The sequence below is a fragment of the Falco peregrinus genome, chromosome 5, assembly GCF_023634155.1.
Source record: "Falco peregrinus isolate bFalPer1 chromosome 5, bFalPer1.pri, whole genome shotgun sequence".
NCBI classification, from domain to species: domain Eukaryota; kingdom Metazoa; phylum Chordata; class Aves; order Falconiformes; family Falconidae; genus Falco; species Falco peregrinus.
Genome location: NC_073725.1, coordinates 53,720,947 through 53,739,556, shown reverse-complemented (window position 1 = coordinate 53,739,556; position 18,610 = coordinate 53,720,947). Strand labels below are relative to the sequence as shown.

Below are 18,610 nucleotides of genomic sequence, written 5' to 3'. Positions count from 1 at the left end.
ATGTCCTTTTTCAGACGTGTTCTGAACTCTGCTTTTACTCAGAACGGTTCTTCATCCGTTAAACACTAGCAGTTTGTTCAACGTTCATCATAACGTTCAATTAAGAAATATGCAACTACCACTGAAGTCAAGCTTTTCTGAACATCACCACTGCAAAAACACTCAACTGAACACGGTCTGATAACTATTTTATTGATTATTGTAGCTATACCACATCTACTACACATACATATACTACATCTAGCAAAACGGGTACATGCTGACATTATCTCCTCCCTATAGGATGTAGTGGTGGTATAGGTAATTCACAGTCTGCAAGAATTTCATACAGCTTCCCAAGGAAAGAAGATCTACCAGATTTCTTTATAATAGGACTGTAAATCAGTTTAGTTAAAAAGGCGGCTAGACAGCAGGTTCAGGCAGGTTCTTCCTTTTACCTTGAGTAGATGAGACAACAACAAAACCCTAAAAGTCACTCTAAACTAGACCAAAAACTCAAGCAAGTCTGCAGGACCCCAAATGCTACAGCAGATTTGTAATTAATGTTTTCATACGGCACTACTTATATGACAATTATGTGCAGTATTTCAGTTTCTGTATAATACACAGTTAGGGATACAAAGAATCAATTATTTTAAAATGCCAAGATTTGTTCCTATTTCGGTCTCCTGCTGATTGCTGACAGACTTCATGCAGATACAGCTCCTGGTAACAGACCAAGTTTACAACTAATCTGGAGAAAAAATATCAGCATGGCTTTTTATCTCTATGTTGAAGAAAACAGGAGTCACAGTTTCACTTATCAAAAAAGATGCTGTACATGGTATGTTGGCATGTTATAAAAATCACATTAAACAACCAAAAACCCCTACAATGGCAAAATTAGATTAACTTTTTTGGTTGTTCTGAGAAAGTATATTTGTTATGCCACTTACGATTATGAAATCCCATTACTGTTTTAAAAATAAAAGGCAACATGATACCTGGCCTTTAAAAATTGAAAGTCCTAGCTAGGTTCATACTTTCTGTCTTCTAAGCAGTGATACTTAAAATTACCACTTTCCTTATATATGTTTGCAACTTAACTGCATTAATTCCAGCATAAAAATACATATAGTGTATAAAAATGTTGCTAACAAAGGGGAAACGTCGATTTTATTTGAAGACCATTTTGATCTCCAATCATTTCTCATTGTAAATTCTGCTGCACAGTTCTAAATTACTTGGAAAAGCACCCACCTCTGCTCCCTCCCACCCCATATAATCAGTGACATCTTCCAAACGCCCGGCAGAGCTATAACGACATGTAACCAACTCTGTAAGTACAGATCTTATTCTCTTCAGACAGTAAATGAAATATTGTTTAGCACATACGTATTTCTTTTAAATAATTCAGTGTTGATATTCTAAATAACATAACTTGTATCCATGTTGAATTAATTCATTTTTCATGCACAGCACAGAATATTCCTATTGTATAACTACTTATGGAAGAGGTAATTTAGGAAACTAATAATTAACATTATGAACTCTAGTGTGGTAGCACAACAGTATCACTTTCAAATCATAACTGAGCATATTGCCAGCAGAAAAATCTTCTCCTGCAATAGCCACTTTCTAAAACATATATAACTCAGGGCAGTACTACTGAATACTTAAAATGAATTGCTAAAGCAGCTATCAGTCCAAGGTAGGTGGTGGTGGGGAAGGAAATCACACCTTGCATACACAGCTGAAATTCTTTTCCAATCAAGAGCCCAGAAAGCTACAACATGCCAAGTAAATGTTTACATAATTTTAATTGAAAAATGGTTTATTACACCTCAGTTTCAGTCCCAAAAGAGTAAAGGTTTCCTACATTTAAAACATGGCACTGTCCTACTCAAGTGATTTAAAGTTTATTTCCCTGACCAGAAACCAAGGGAACATACTCCAGTGTGAAGTTCACAATGAGATGGTTAAACTTGATACCTATTAAAGACACGTCAGACTCCACATACCATCCAGTAGCTCTTATTTGAAATATGATTGCAATCCATTAATCTCTAAGACAACACACATAAAGCAAAAGGAAGAATAGCAGTTTTCCAAGAAACACTATGGAAGCAGCAAGAAGACCAATATAAAGCTTATATTTACATTCATTTGGAAAAATGATACTCCCAGAATATAACATATTTCAGGAGAAAGAGCCAAGACCGTCAAAATTTGAAAACATTATTATAAGGGAAAACAAACAATGTTTGTTTTCAAACCCACAAAAAAACCCAACAGCAATTTACAATACTTCTGTCAACCAGAGTATCAGAAGGTCACGCTTTTGGGGAAACCCTGCATATTGATCAGTTGTTTTCTCATAATACTATAGGATATGCAGGTGCCTGCAGCCAGCAGTCATTTCGCGCCACAACTTGGGTCAAGAGGCCCCTTTCTAAACCTTCTGTTATTGGAGAACTCCACTCAGGTATTAACTGCCATTTCATCAATGGTAAACAAATTGTGATTTAAAATAAAATTTACACACAGCACTAAGATTGATTATCTACTGCTTAGTTAACAGCAGATGGTTACTATATACAACCCTCCACAACAAACCTAGCTCCAATTAATTAATTTCAAATGCATCAAATCAGAAAACTTCCATCATATTGCTGCACGATTACAAGAAAAAAACCAAACCCAACGGAGAACTAACGTAAGAGCTATTAACCGCATCATTTAAGAGTCACACCTGTTTAAGCAGTAAACCCACTTCATCTCTTTTAAAATACTGTCCTCATTATTACCCTGATCTTCCACTAGAACTTGGGTAAAAGACATGAAAAACCAGGAGTAAAAAAGACTCCCATCCCACACCTACAGACTATATTCTCTCCAGATGTCTGGAACTCCTATAACTTCCTTAGCAGAGATAGGACAGGTCACACCAGGTACTGCAATTTGATCACATGAAAACAGCTACTTGAATACTTACAACACTGCCCAACGCAGGGCCACTGCAATGCCTACCTAGCAGAGATGCGGGTGGCTGTTACCGAGAAGCAGAGTAGTGAACAAAGAAATGACATGGAAAGGTGTAGCAGAAACCCGCAGGACTTCACGTATGGAGACTAAGAGAGCAGTGAGCTCTGCACAGCAGGTCACCAGGGCAGAGCAGGACATAGGGAGGCTTGGATGAGCACTGACCCTGTCGGGTGGCTCGCTATCAGCTGTGTTTAAAAAATTGTTAACCTTCCAAAATAAAAATAAGGAAGAAACAGCATTCAACTTTGAAACTGAGTTTCAGAAATAAAAAAGGTAGTTCTAAAGACTTATTTAAAACTTTCAAAGGAAGACTCCACTTGCAAAGAAAGCCTTTAAAACCAACAGCAATGCACAAATCAAGCCACCACTGCCCCTTTACCTCAGCCCTCACACCACAGCCCTGAAACCAGCCAGGACACTACCTCATTTTTATGTCGCTCCGTATTAAGTAATGCTTTACTGAAAACCGTAAAACCATTCAGAGAGCGATTTTGTCTGCCTCTGATCTCAACTTTTTAAGAAAAGGTTCGCGCCCAAGTCGTGAGATCTGCGCGCCATGGAGACCTCGCTACATCCCAGAGGTGTGCGTCACCAGCATCCGAGGGGAAAGAAAACCCAAAGTCTGAGGTAAAGTTTATTTCTGAGGGAAACCCCGGCCATGACAGGTTCGCAGCGCCGCGGGGCTGTCACCACACGGCGGCCGCGGGTGCCACCCAGCCAGGTGGCCGCGCCGGGGCGGGCGGGCGGGACGCGGGGACAGGCCACCCCGGCGGAGGGAGGGTCACACCGCCTGCCCGCGTTCGGCAACGCCGCTCCCGCCACTGGACACCGAGTCTCGAAAGAGGCCGGCACAGCGCGACGAGTTGCCTGGGGCGCGGGAGATGCCATCTCCTCACCCGCTCCCTCCCACCAGGCCGCCTCCGGGGCTCCGGCCTCCGGCCTGTAGCGAGCCTCTTCTCCCGCACCCGGGGAGGAGGGGGCCGCCCCGGGTGCGGGTGTCGCGCAGGTCCCGGGGAGGTGACAGGCCCCCAGCCCGCTGCCCGCCGGGCGCGGGTGCTCCGTCGGCAGCGCCGAAGGGTGTTGGCTACTCACCCACGCGGGCAGATCCGCGGAGGAGACGCTGAGCCGCACCGCCTCCTCCTCGTCCTCCAGGAAGGCGAGCGCCCGGCCCAGGCGGGAGGTTTTGCCGCCGCGGTGCCTGCGGATCCAGAAGAGCCCGCAGAGAGCGATGAGGACCCAGCTGAAGCTCAGCCCCAGGTAGCCCAGCACATACACGGGGAAGATCAGCACGAAGCTCCTCGCAAACTGTGACACCAGACCCGTCACGTCCACGCTCAGCAGCGGCGGCGGGGGCTCCGGTACCGAGTCCCCAGCCGCGGCCTTCTCCGCGGCGGCGGGATCCGTGGCGGCCCCCGCGCCGGGGGACTGCCGAGCCGCGGCCCCGCTCATGCTCTCGCAGCGGCGGCTCCTACTATTGCTGCGGCTCCTCCCGCTGCTGCTGCTGCTGCTGCTGCTGCTCCTCCTCCTCGGGCTCTAGCTGCGAGCGGGCAGGGGGGCAGGGCGGCAGCGCCTCGCATCCTGCGCCCGGCCCCGCTCACCGCGCACCGACACCAACCGCCGCCCGCTTCCGGGATCGGGGCGGCCCGGCCCAAACCGCCGCCGCGGGGCGGGTGGGGCGCGGTTGTGCTGCCGCGAGGAGGCGCCTCGGCCCCAGCAGTGCCATTGGCGCCCGCCGCGCCACGCGCCCGCCCGCCGCGCTCTGCCCCCGCCCCCGCCCCGGGCAGCCACCAGCACCGGCTGCGCCGCCGTTAGTGTCGCTCAGCCTTCCGTTACAGGCCTGCTCGAGGAACCGCCGGTTCGCTCTGCACGACGGGATCCGGGCCAAGAGAAGATCGTCGTCGCTTCTCGCCAGGCTCCCTTCGCAGCCGCTGGGACCTCCGTCGCCTCAGCACCCCATCCCGCCCAGCCGCCCGCCGGCCATGGCTGCTTGGCCTGGCAGCGACGAGGCGGGGAGAGGCGGGAGTGCGGGGCCGGGGCTGTGGCGAGGAAGCGGCTGCTGGTGGTGGCCCGGAGCAGAACCTGCTTGCCAAGGTGCCACGGACCGCGACCGTGCTGGCCTGCGCTCCCCTCACGGGCGAACCACACCATCTCCCCAGGCTCTTCAGGCCTGTGCGCGGCTGAATGGTTTCTGCCTGTTACGTCCTTCGGTCACAAGCTTCGTATTTTCTTTGTTCTCCATTGAGGGATATTATTAAAGGACCAGCTCATCAGCAGCTCAGAGGAACCCGAGGCTGGTCATGCTACTCCTTAGTTACAACAGGTGTTTCCTGAAGCTTTGCTCACACATCCTCAGATACAGCTGGCTTCTCATTTTGCTGGCACACAGGAGTACCTAGGGTGGCACCCATGCTCTTGGAATTACATGAGCCCTCATCTGTGGAACTAAAAAAGTTGATTTTCTACAGGCTTTGTGTCCTGTATCCCTTTACTAGATTAACACCTGGTTCCTACATCATTCCTCCAACCATTCCTTTCTCTTTTCAATAACTTTAACAGAACCACCAGTTTTGTAAGGGGCAGCTGTTGCTTGTCCTTGGCTCCATGCTAATCACTTTGCTGGTATGTGCTTTCTGATTAAACTCAGCATTTACCAGTTCTTTTTTTCTCCTGGCTTTAAATAGCTAACCTTTTGCTTAGTGGGAGTGAGAGTCCATTCTCCTCTTTTTCAGCTGTCAATTTGTGGGACTGTGTCAGACTAGTATTTGCAGGCAGGGAAGAGGGGAGAATGGTTTTAGCCAATAGGCTGAAAAGTTATGAAAATGCATATAAACAGACAAATGGGAAACCTGCATAAGCTTTATTTACTTGAGGAGTGAGAGCAAGCTCACCTCGATTATCCAGAGAAATGGAAGGATCTGAAAGACAACAGCACAAAAGGAAACTGTGTGCTCAGTGCTGCACAGCAGAATTGGAAAAAGAATCTGTATTTTGACAACTGAATGTCATGTTCTGTTTTATCATCTTTCCAGATCCCCTCCAAGCGTGCAATCAAATGAACCACTCTAAACAAAACCAATTTCTGGCCATAGGCTCATGCTGCTTTTCTTTACTCCCCGTTTACTACTGACAGTGTGCATTCTGCACCTGTATAATTAGGTTAGTTAGGCTGAAAATTCAGAATGACCAAATAGAAGTAACAAAATCAACAATTGACAACTGCATGGTAATCCAACCTTTGAAATGCCAATTTACTTAGGGTCTTTACTTCTAGAGAACTCACAACATATACAGGCTGTAACAGTGAGGGGACTGAAGGGCAGCATAAGACCCTATATACACTTCTTCCGTTAAACAAGGACCGTCAAGTGTGACTGTGACCCCTTTGGATACCAATAATATCAAACTACAGTAGATGTGGGTGGTTTTTTGTATTTATTGTACTCCTAATTACTTTGTTTGCTTATATAGACTGCCTCGTGAATTCACTCCTGAGTTTCAGGATGCACAAATGGCCATATTGTACATTGGCTCCCTCTATTACAACCAATGCTATTAACATTTTCTCATTTTTTGAATTCAGCCTGATATCCTCAGTGTCGGACTCCATTATTCCCATCTTAATTCCCTACCTGGCTTCACAGTATCTGAAGCAGAATACAACTGTATCACAAACCAAAATGAAAATTCAAAACAAGAAGACAAAAAACCCCACAAAAACAAAGTGATTGAATTAACATGATGTTTGCCAACCAACACTTTACCATATGCTGCACCTTATTCTCCTTTATGTCTCAGTGTGTATTCTGCAAATGAACTGGATATAGAATTTGTAGAGGAGTACCCAATACAGTCAGTATTAATACACTGGAGAAGCACATGAGAAAAAAATTAATCTTGTAGTAGCATTTAGGATGACAAACATGTAATTGTAGGCCTGACAGCCTAGCATTGATCCTGGGCAAAGTAATTTATTAGTTCATAAAGAAGTTTGATGAATCAGAACTAAAGGTCAGTAGTACTGTGCCAATCAAACAGGAGAAGAGAAGCAAGATCTTGTAGCATTAATTCAGTAACATTTATCTGTAACATCAATAGAAAGTTCTGATAATAATGTTACCACTGACTTCTTAGAACTTCCGTAGATAACTGACTTGGCCCCACACAGTATTTTGATGAAGAAACTGGGTGGTATGAAGTTATCATATCCATTATTATAATAGGGATAAAAGAGTTGTTAAAGTGTCAAGACATAAACTCTGCTGCTAGGGGATAAACTACGGTCAGTTTCTGTATTATAAAGGTTTTCATAAAATGTTCTAGATAAACACAAGTAATTTGTTTATTCTAAACTTTTTGGTACTGATAAATTGTTTAACAATTTGCTCAAGAATCTTGGAATTGTTAATTCATGTGTTCCCTGATCCTATTTTTCAATACTTAAGATAGCAGTCTTCAATGCATCAGGAAGTCTTGGAAAGTCACTTATGGCACTGAGATTACTCTGGCTTTTCCTTAAATATCCTGTAGTGAATTGTATCAACTACAGAGCTGATAATATTTATCTCATTTACACAATAATTATTCTTTTCATATCTTGCTTTGTAGGTCTGTTGCCTTCTTAGAATTTTAATTAATACTTTTTGTTTGCAGTATTGCTTCATATCCATTCTTAGCCGTATGTGTTTGTTCCTCCTTTTTATTGGATTCATTTTTTGTTTTTTCAAAATCAATAGCTTCCACTGGAATCATAGTGTTGTCCTATGTTTATCTTTGCATCACAACAGTTTGCCATGATGATTTCTTTCCAGTATCATTACTATTCTTCAGAATAACTTCCCAAAAGATCTTACTTATACATCTTGTGTTTTAAGGATGAGAAAAATTCACAAAATTCAGTTTACACGGTGAAGCAGAAAATCTAAAGTTTCTACAACTTCTTTGGGTTTCACACAAGAAAACATATTTTGGAAGAAATTTCAATTGTTGCTTCTTGACCATTTTCAGTAACAATTAATCTTCCTGAAGAACAGTATTTGATAATATACCTTATTTTTACCCAACAGCACTATTTCAGACTGATGCTTCTCTCTACAGGTTTTTAACTACTGAATAGAAATCTTTATTGAACACAAGTCTGAGAATGTTTACTCAGGATTTTTTTCCTAAAAATGTTTGAATTATTAATGGAAACATAGTTTACATCAAGTTTCATTCTAGTAAATCCTCATGATGGAATACTCACTATTTCTGTGTTTGATTTTATCCAGCTGTCTTGACCCACTTCAGATTGTCTACTATATAGCACAAATATTTTCTGCCTGCTTCAAACTATCTAATATATAGCACAAAGAGGAGTCAGAAGACTACCATACCTGTTCAGTATACAGAGCTTCTGTTGCTTGGAACAAAACCGTATGTGTCTTATCCTTGGTATCACCCAATCTGGGTTCAGCTTCACTGAATGCATAAATTGTACTCAAATGACAAGATCCTCAAATATTTATTGTTCCTGAAATACTTTCCACTAAAATGTGTTTCTCAGTAAGTTTTCACAATAATCATAATCATCTCCTTTTCCCCCCCCTAATGAGATTCTTACAAGTTATAGTTCAAAACTAAAGGCACAGTTTACTTGAGATCCACAGTTTTGCAGTTTCTATTTACGAACCTGGAGGACTGACCAACATAAGGATTTTGAACACTTTGCAAGTGGTCATTTATGCATCTCATCTTCATAAGGCCTCAGCAGGAATTGGTTAAAAAAAGGGAATATAGCTACAAAGTGTAGATCCTAACAAGCCTCTTCCTTCATACAAGAAAAGCATTATTTTCTTTTTTTTTTAAATAATAATAAAAGAATCATAATTTTTAAGTATAGTGGAGGGTTGTCATATTGTCCCTATGAGGGCTGACATTTTCCAGTAATTTTTTGGTGTAATGCTGTGGTGAGTCATTCCATACAGGGGCGAAGAAAAACGCAGTATTGCTTCACAGGGTTTAGAGGAACATCCAAAGACAAAAAATAGCTTATTACTACAGAATGTAAAAAGCTGAGTGATTTTATATTCTTGTTTTTCAGATAACAGTACAGGTGAAGAAGAAGAAGGTACGTATACCAAGCCAGAGAAGAGAAAAGCATGTAGAAGCTAAAATGGTATTAAAATTCCCAGGGCTACCAAAAGCCTCGTTTACAATACTTTTCTTTACAAGAAAAGCTAGGGCATCCTTCTATGCTAGTAATACAACAGATATGTGCCATTTTATTGTCTATGTTCATATGATTCTAACACCCATTTTTAGAAAAACAGTAAAACTGATGATCTTTTTCCCCTACATTGGTGAGAAACGGTAGTTTATTTTAATACATGGTGGGAATACTTAAACATGCACAAATTTCAGTTCTGCTATTCCAAAGGTGTTATTCCAGCTTGTGTTCTCATGCAGCAGTTAAACTTCAGTTTGATCCCTGGCTTTAAGGTTTGAAAAATTCTTTCCAGACCCTCTAGTGGTGCCTTCCCAGATCTGTAATACTTCCTCTTGCCATAAGGCTACCTGACTCTTCATAGGTGTAAGAAAAAGCTATTGGCAGCCAAAATTGGTTTTGCGGGATTTTTGGTAACTAATACATATGCATGTTCTAAAGAGTAGATGGTAGGGCCAGCACTTGAAAAAAACCTTTCTCTCCTGTCTGATCTTTGGTATCACTGTCACATTTGCTAGTTTTAGTTATATGCATTTGCTATATTGTCATTAAAACCAAAATTGGATTAGAGTACTTGAAGGTAGTTTTTGTCCTTCCGCCTCTATATGTAGGACAGCATTTCTGCAGAGTATCCTTTACTAAGCAGATGCCTAGTTCCATGTGTTTATAATGCCATCATCCCCTTGCCTAAAGAGCTCTTTGAGTTAATCCGTGATGGCTTGTAAGTGCATTTTTATTTCTTCAGGGAAGAAGATATAAAATGCTTATAGATTATTATTGCTCTGCCAAAGGCAGCTAAATAATTCATAAGAATACTTATAAATAAATATTCATAGATGCTTGTATTTAGTGGATGCAATTTAGTCCTTAAAGGTCATACTTACAGTTAAGGCTGGTTTGTCAGTATATTGGTTTTTCAAAACAAAATATCGAGGGTTTCTTTTTCCCTCCTGATTGCATGCTTAATTTGCCTTTGCTTTTCTGCTCTGTTAAGAAGGGAAATACTTCACAGTCCAGACAGTGAAGCAACTTCACAGCATTTTTAGTTTATTCTGGAAACTTGAGTAAGAAGCAACTGTATGAAGGCTTTGTATGTATTTGGCAACTGACTATTTAAGGCTAAGTGTAAGGGGTTAAACTTTATCTCTTTGAAGTCAGTGGGACAAATTCCCGTTGAACTAAGGCAGGAGGAACGTTCCTCAAATGCAAAAATGCCTCTGCGTTTTACCAAAACATTAGTAGTAACAGTTACATACTTTAAAAAAAAACAAACAAAAAAACCCAAACAACTCTTGAAAAAAATAGGCAACAAAGTTAAAACTGCCACGAGGAATCTTCACCCAGTCTTTTAAATTGCACGTTAATAGGTTGTTTTTGTTGTGAAAACAGCACACACCTTTCCTGCAGGCAATCATCGCTTACGTCGTTTCACGGGTGTTAACAGCTCCGGTATTTGTTACTGCGGTAATATTATTAACGTTTTTATTTCCACAGCTACTCTTCATACCTTCCTAGCATCTGGGTAATCTGGCAGACTAGGTTACGCATCATCATCTTTATCCTTACCATTTTTTTCCCCAGAGTAATTGTGCATGCCTTCACTAGAAGGGAACCAACTATGATTAAGAATGGTTTCATGACACAGTTAAACCTACAAAGGTCAGCAGTGCTCAGGAGACAACACTGCTCTAAGGGAAGCCTGGGGAGCGCCCTGTCCGCGCCTCACAGGATGGCGCCCGGCGGCCGCGGGCCCTCCCCAGCGCCCCGCCACCTGAGGAAACTCAGCCGGACACCACCTCGAGGAGGAAAACCCTCCCGCTGCCATACGGGCACCCACTGGAGCTGGCCGGGGTCCATGCCGCTGCGCCACGGTACAACCCCCCCCACCACCGCGGGCAGCCTCTCCGCTTCCCACAACCCCGCGCGGCAGCAGCCGCCTGCCGGCCCGGCGGGCCCCCCCGCTCATCCATCGCTCGGCCGCTCGGCTGCTTCCCCCTCGCCGCCTGTTGCTAGGCGGGCCCGCACGCTGCTGCCGTGGTTTCCTGCCCGCTTGGAGGCGGCCGGTGGCGGCGGGACGCGGCATCCTGCCCGTCCCCGCCATGGAGGGTGACAAGGTGAGGGGCCGCTGCGCTGAAGGGGAACCGGGCGAGCTTGGCAGCGCCGCCCGGGCCTGACGCCTGCGGACATCGCGCCGGGGGCCGCGTCCCTGCCCCGCCGCGTCGGGAGGGCCCTGAGGCGGCACGGGGGGCGGTGGCAGTGGGGCACGACCGCCGCCCGGCCCGGGCTGCTCTGCGAGGCCTCCCCCGACCCCTGACGCCCTGGGTTCCTGGGCGCCTGCCAGAGCCGTCCCCTCACCCGCCCGCCGCCCGTGTTCCTTGGCGTTTACCCAGCCCATATGCGGGGGCAAGGCCGGGAGCGGCCCGGGGTTCCTTCTGCCGGCCCGGGGGTGCCTTCTGCCGGCCCGGGGCCCCCCCGGGCAATCCCAGGCCCCTTGTTCTGTCAGGGCGCCGGTGAAACCCACCGAGTAGCGGCTGTAAGGAAGTCAGTCCTCATGTCTCTACAGCAGAAGGATGAGGCTGCACCAGCCACAGGTCTTTCTGCAGAAGATGATAGGTGATTTATGAAAATAGCCAAAGCTGTTAATATTTCAGACTGTAGGTGAAATATATTTACTAATTGATACTCCTGTAACCGCTAATTGTTTGGCTTTAGGTCTTTGGGAACCCACGTAACTATTGTGTAATGGTTTTAAATTATGAAAAAGAACCATTACACAATAGTTACGTGGGTTCCTAAAGACCTAAAGCTTCTAGAGCTCCAAAATAAAGGAAACGGAACCACATAGACATGCTAACATCAATTATTGTGTTACATATTCATTTGGACAAGCAGAAGTATTGGATCACTTTTATTACTGTTGTGTGGATCTGGTTTTCACAGCTAATCAATTTGTGGTCTTGTTGAATTGAACATGGAGTAGGAAATAGAGTGGTTGGGCAGGATATGTGAAGGAGTATGTTAGGACCACTCTAAAAATTTTTAATTCAGATACCATTTCACTAACTGTGGTACATGAATAAACTCTTCACTGAAAAGAGGTGAGTTAGTGAATTGTGATGGGGCTTTGATCTAAAATTTTTCAGGTGCGTTGATATAAGACTGCCAAAGACCCAAAGGCAGTCATACTAACAGCCACACTGTATGAGAGGCCTCCTTTTGCTGTTTCTAATTCTCTTAAACCAAGTCTATCACTTGTGCTGCTTACCTGTTTGAGGGCTTCCAAACAGGCAACTCTTACTGGAAATAAAAAAAGACAAATATTTATATGTAAACAATAAAGTACTTTGGCTTAAAAACTACAGAAACTTCTCTTACTGTTTTTCTACATCTGTTTCTTTAGAATCATAGTTAACCAAGTTCTTAACTTGGTTAAAACCAAAACATTAAGTTCTGAAAACCTCCAATCTTTCTAGTTGTGAGTGAATAAACCCCTTTTGATCTGTCATGAAGAGTTTATCTGAAGATCTTTTGTTCCACTAACTTAATAAAACAGCATACTTACTGTTTAGTTTAAAGGACAGATTCCTAAATGTTAAAAATTTTCATAGCACTTTTTGAGTTTAGTAAATCTGTGGCATTTTGTGTCAGCTGATAAGCTCCCCATGCTCTTGAGTGGATGAATTAAGTTAAACCCCAGTGTGGTTTAAATAACTAATCTTAATCTGGATTTAAGTGAGTATGTAAGGACTTCTAAATTAGCAGACAGGTGAGAAACTTCAATAAATTTGTTAGGAGTTCTAAATTAGCAGACAGGTGAGAAACTTCAATAAAATTTTTTAAGTTTGTTTAAGCATTTTTTGTGTGGACAGTGATTTCTTACAGAGGGACGGTGGTCTTAAGGTATTGAGTTTGTTTAAGCTTTATAAAAGATCTCTCTTTTTTTAATTTGTTAGTTTGTTAATCTCCTGCAAAAGCAGAGACTTAAGTGGAAAAACATCATGTATAAAACCAGCAGATTCTAGTGAGGTGAAAACCGCAGACCCCAGAAAACTGGCAGGTGCACCTTTTTGGGCACCAGAGAATCATCTCTACATGTTGGCTGCATGCTTTTTGCCTCAGTTTTGAAATAAATCTCAGACTACCGTAGCTAGTACTGTCTATTGGTTATGCTGGATTTAGGCTATTAATATAATTAATATTCTGTCTGTCTTTGCTGATATGTACCTAAATACTGTCTAAAACCAAAACATAATCATATATCTATTAGGAATATTAAATAGGTTTCTATTTGAGACTATAATACAGCATTCTGTTCTTTTCCCATCCGTATCTATCCTTCCATCTTACCCTCACACAAGTTCTGCTGAGTTTCTTAGGCTGTGTTAAAGCTTTACGCAAGAAAATGATCTTTGATTTTACTTTCTCATCTGGCATTCTGCAGCAGTAAATATTTGTGCTTTTTTGTCTTACTTAAAGATGAGAAGAAAGGGCACTTCATTTTTGTTGCAAAAGCTGCCTTCTTGGTACTTCTGATTGACTTTGGATGAAGTTTACCAGTCCACTACAATCTTCTGTAAGATCTAATTTTGAAAAGACAATTTTTTCATGTAGAATAATTAAGAAAATATGCTGCTAAAATGCTGCTTCCATAGAATGAATTAAAAAAAAAATATGGGCACCATATGTTTTATTTTCTTCCACCAGTGCAGCTCATCGTTCAATTATTTATGGGTGATTATGTTGTTAATCTTTAGTCATCAAGTCTAAATTTGCAAATAAGTATAGCCTGGTCATGTCACTTTGAATATAGTCATCATCCTTCAGTGAACTAGTTAAAAATGTTCCATAGATTAAAATTCCTCATTTACTTTAGTGATCTCAAAAAATACAATTTTTTTTAGTCTAATCTTTTGGCAGCAGCCAAGCAGTTAAGGGCAATAACTCTGCACATGCGAAAGCAGAAATATAACCTATTTAACTAGGGAGAAGTCTAGTGAAACAATCTCCATTTTTTCATACCCAAAAATATATTTTCATTATCTTTTAACTTTTTTCTTCAGTGCTACATACAAATATTTCATATAGCAGTCAGCTTACACATGTTGTCTGAACCATTGTAGAATATTAACTGACAGCTGATTGAAAAATAGTGCCAGCATCTTTTGAGATGCATGCAATTACTAAGCCAGAAGCTTCCTTAGTTCACTTGAAATGCACAGTAATCTATTTTTAACTTTTAGTGTTTAAAAGCCTAACAGAATTGTGCTGTAGCCTAACAAAATTGTGCTGTGGCTATGTCAGATCCGTACTGCTTAAAAAAAAAAATACTACATTTGTCATGGTATTTTTAGATTCACTGCCAGTGTTATTTATCCCTTGAAATTGTTCTTACGGATGAGTCTGATGTGACTCAAATGACGTGTCTACGGGGAAAATACTGTATTTCCTGTTTGCCGTGTGGATGGGTTCTGGGAGTGGTTCTGCAGAAAAAGGATCTAGGGGTCCTGGTGGACAGAAACATCAGTGTGCTCTTCAGGTGGTTATGGCTAACCACATACCGCTTACATGTATCATGAAGACCGTAGCTGCAGGCGTAGGGAAGACTGTTCTCCTTTCCTCAGCACTTGTGAGGCCTTGTCTGCAGTAGTATGTCTGGTGTTAAGGCCCCCAAGTACTAAAAAGATTCTGGATTGAGGCCCTGAGATGGCTGTGGAGCTGGTGCCCTGATGTATTGGGAGGAAGGCTAAGGAGCTGTTCAGGCTAGAGAAAACAGAGGGGATCGAACTGCTGACTTCCAGCATCTAAAGAGGACGTGTGGAAAAGGTGGAGCCACACTCCTTGAGATGTACAGTGAAAGTACAGAAGGTAGCGGCCCTATCAGCAAGTGAGATGATGAGTTAGTATAAGGAAAGTGTTTTTAATTCATTGGGAGTGGTCAAACCCAGGAACCAGGTTGGCCAGAAAACCTCCAACCTCAGAGATACTAAAAACCTCACCTATGTAAGTCTTGGACCAGAACTTTGGAGCTGAATCTAATAGAGCCAGGAGGCTGAACCTAATGACATTGATACATTGATTACTTTCCAAAAGTGGCCTGACTCTGTGTACCCATTTGTTCTATCACTGGAAGACCAATTTTAAGTCTTTTCTTGAAGGAACACATTGTTATCTACCAGAGGCACTGACCTCAAAATTGCTTGCCATGTGTGTACAGAGCTGGATAACCCAGCAGAAGTCTGAGCTTCAGGCCTCCTTCAGGTCCAGTCAGATCAGGTATGCTGTAAGCATATTAGGGCAAAATCAAATTAAAGTTTACATTGCAAAATCCAGTGGTACTTGCCATATATACACACCTTGATGCTTTCCTTTGGAAAACTATTTGTTTTTAAATTAGTTGCTTCTCTGCAAATTGATTACTCTGTTTTTTTCTGTTCTAGAGAAGAACCAAAGAAGATACTTGGAAGTCAGAAGAACTTAGGAAACATCTTAGGGTGACTTTACGTTATTTCTGCTAGTTTTAATGTTAAGTTACATTATAGCGGTGGTATTTATTGATGGTCTAGACATACAGGGCTGTTTGTTCTAGTAGCAACTCTGCCTTGTGGGATCTACAGTAGCTCTTTAAGGCTTTTTGGTACACCAGACACTTTAAATCTGCATCGTTGAATATAAACAGTACAGATCTTTAATGTCTACCTGCTAACTTTGTTGCCACAGCTCTGGAATCTGTCTAGTCCAAAGGTGTTGAGAGGCTGGCCTGCTCAACTGTTCCTAGCTATACAAATCATATAAGATTACTCAACAGATTTCTTAGTTAGGTAAATGAAAAAAATGCCATTGTTATGGTAATAACACAGCACGCAATGGGGTCTGATTTGCTGGCTGCCCAAATCCAAGTTGCAGCTTTGCTTTATCTATGCTTACCCACTTTCCTACATGAATATTATGTATTGTATTTGTTATCATCATCTTATCATGATTGTCATGTGCTTTTCTACTGGTTAATTACTTTATCTGCTGGTCAAATAGACGTTCAGGCTCCAGTCAGTTACACCATTGATATTCATACTAGTTTTGTGCTATATTTTTTAAAATGCTGTTTTCCAATACATATCTTCTTTTCTATGTATTGTGCAGATCTTCATTAGTCCTTTGGTAAGCTGAAACATCCTACTTGTTAATCTGTTACATGGCTTTCTATCAATTACATTTCAAAGCTCCCCATTATTTCAGTGCCAGTATAAGTACTTTGTATTTTGTAGACATTCAGTAACATTTCCACTACTTCCATGTAGACTAAAGCAAACAAATTTGAGTTGAAATGCTTTAGTTCCAACAGAACTGGTGAAGTTGGACTTTCATTTCTGTGGCAGTGAAACAGATGGATAAAGTTTAATTCACTTTACTCACTGACTAATCAAAACAAGTTCTGTTTGTTCTGCATTGAGAAAATAGCTGAAATCATGGATGTAGTGAAATCAGTGGGAGTTGTGCTACTTGCTTCAGGAAGGTTAAAATATGATTTTTTATGACTTTAGAAAAATATATTAATAGTTGCATTGTCGAGGGATCTAGGCCAAAAACTTTCTTGCACAGTTTTTATATGCTACTTTCTGTTGAAGTAAAAGCTCATCTTCTATTCTAAAGGCAGCTGCAGGATGCCCAGTTATCTATCATGTTGTTTATATCTGCAATGTATTTTACAAGATGGCAAAGTTTCTGTCTACATGAGTTAACATCTTTAAGATGCTTAGTTAATTTTTCAACATAGCTCTAAGCAGAATGCACAGTTCCACAGTAAATTTTCTTTTTTTACCAAATTATCTTCAAATACATAGAAAATACACTTTGTTATTTATTTCATTTATTATTTTTTTAAAAAATAAGTACAGACATAATGTTCATAATTTTACAAAGTAAGCCTAGAAATATATAAGCGTTTTAATACAGTTTGGGAAATTAAATTCACAGTTAGCAAGCCATTAACTTTTTTTTTATATGAATATACTGTATCAAAATAGATTGCTGAATTATAAGGTGTTAATTTTTTTTAAATGTTTATTTCAGGCATCACAACCAGATAGTCAAAATGAAGACCAAAAACACAGAGAAAAGAAACTACAGAAAGAGAACTCTATTCATGGCACAGACACTCATAAACACGAGCACAAAGACAGAGGGAAGAGCAAGGAAAGAAAGAGAGAGAGAGATGTATTTAAATCTGGTGAAAGAGACAGGGACAAAATGAGAGAGAGACAAAGGGGGAAAGAGCACCAGAGAGGAGGAGACCAAGAGGGGTACAAAGATAAGCTTCAAGAGTCAAGTTTGGAGAAGGAAAGATACAGCATATCAAAAGACAAAGACAGGGAAAGGGATAGAGAACGAGACAAAAAGCATAAAAGACATGAGATAAAGCAACTAGATACACAAAATAATCTAAAATCATTTGAAGGAAGAGGTAAAGAACATCACAGAAGAAGAGAAAGCAGGCATCATTTGGGTAGGTTACTTTGGGTTGCTGTTGTACTTTGATATATTTGATATTTAGAAATACTCTGAAACCATACCCCATCTGTACAGAGAAAATAAAGACAGGCAGGTGTGAGTAACTACTGAAATATATATCTTCATGAAATCTTGTGGTAACCTAGTTTTGCTTTGGTGCTTGTTTCCGTTCCTCTGAAGAGAGGGTGAATGTCACTGGTTTTGCTGGTCAGTCATCTTGAAGAGAGTAAATACCTTCCTGCCTAGACATTCTCTACTGCGCGATGCACTTGAATTTCCAAGTTGTAGGGTAATGGCTGAACTTAGCATGTGTCATTACTCTTACCATTACACAAACAATTGAGAACAGAGGGATTCATTAGGAAAGAAAAAGGTGCAACCAGTGTTGGAGAGAGAATTTCAACAGAATATTAAGTTCTTTTTAGAAAGCTCTTATTTTAGAAAACCCGTATTTTCTACATGCTAGTGTTAATTATGTACAGAGTTTGAGTATAATAAAACTTGTTCATTAATTTATACGTATGTTTTCTAGAGGAAGAGAAAACAAGAAGTGAAGATCAAGAAAGAAGACATACAGAAAAGAAGGTAAAGGAAGGGCAAGGAAGGAAGTGTTTCATAATGGAATAAGATAAAATTGTGTAATGAAGAAACTGGATCAGTCTCCTATTCCCAAGAAAACAAGATGCGTATATAGTAAGGTCATAACAAGTATACAAAACACAACAAAATATATCCAACCATTCTATTTTAAGGAGATACTTCATTTTTTTTTTTAAAGTAAGAGGTAAAATCATATTTACATAACATATAGTGCTTTATTTTTGTACAGCTACATAAAAGTTTTCCATTTATGCCATTATTACAAGGATATTGGCAAGT

The 18,610-nt window shown here is 41.4% G+C and overlaps 2 protein-coding genes across 4 annotated transcripts in view; one reads left to right on the top strand and one right to left on the bottom strand.

Annotated features, from left to right (window-relative positions):
* ESYT2 (extended synaptotagmin 2) overlaps positions 1–4,726 on the bottom strand; it is an 84,546-nt gene extending 79,820 nt beyond the window's left edge. Inside the window, exon 1 of one of the 2 annotated variants that reach the window (XM_027781718.2) lies at positions 4,117–4,726. In XM_027781718.2, coding sequence (XP_027637519.2) covers positions 4,117–4,473 — 357 coding nt within the window. In that variant the 5' untranslated portion in view covers positions 4,474–4,726. The remainder of the gene's footprint in view (positions 1–4,116) is intronic. The other variant, XM_055804931.1, reaches the window with a different exon arrangement.
* Positions 4,727–11,211: 6,485 nt separating this feature from the next.
* DYNC2I1 (dynein 2 intermediate chain 1) overlaps positions 11,212–18,610 on the top strand; it is a 34,472-nt gene continuing 27,073 nt past the window's right edge. The window contains exons 1-5 of one of the 2 annotated variants that reach the window (XM_055804929.1): positions 11,325–11,340; positions 13,703–13,799; positions 15,664–15,717; positions 17,294–17,726; positions 18,264–18,316. In XM_055804929.1, the coding sequence (XP_055660904.1) occupies positions 13,770–13,799; positions 15,664–15,717; positions 17,294–17,726; positions 18,264–18,316 (570 nt within the window). In that variant the 5' untranslated portion in view covers positions 11,325–11,340; positions 13,703–13,769. Of the gene's footprint in view, positions 11,341–13,702; positions 13,800–15,663; positions 15,718–17,293; positions 17,727–18,263; positions 18,317–18,610 lie in introns of both variants that reach the window. The other variant, XM_055804930.1, reaches the window with a different exon arrangement.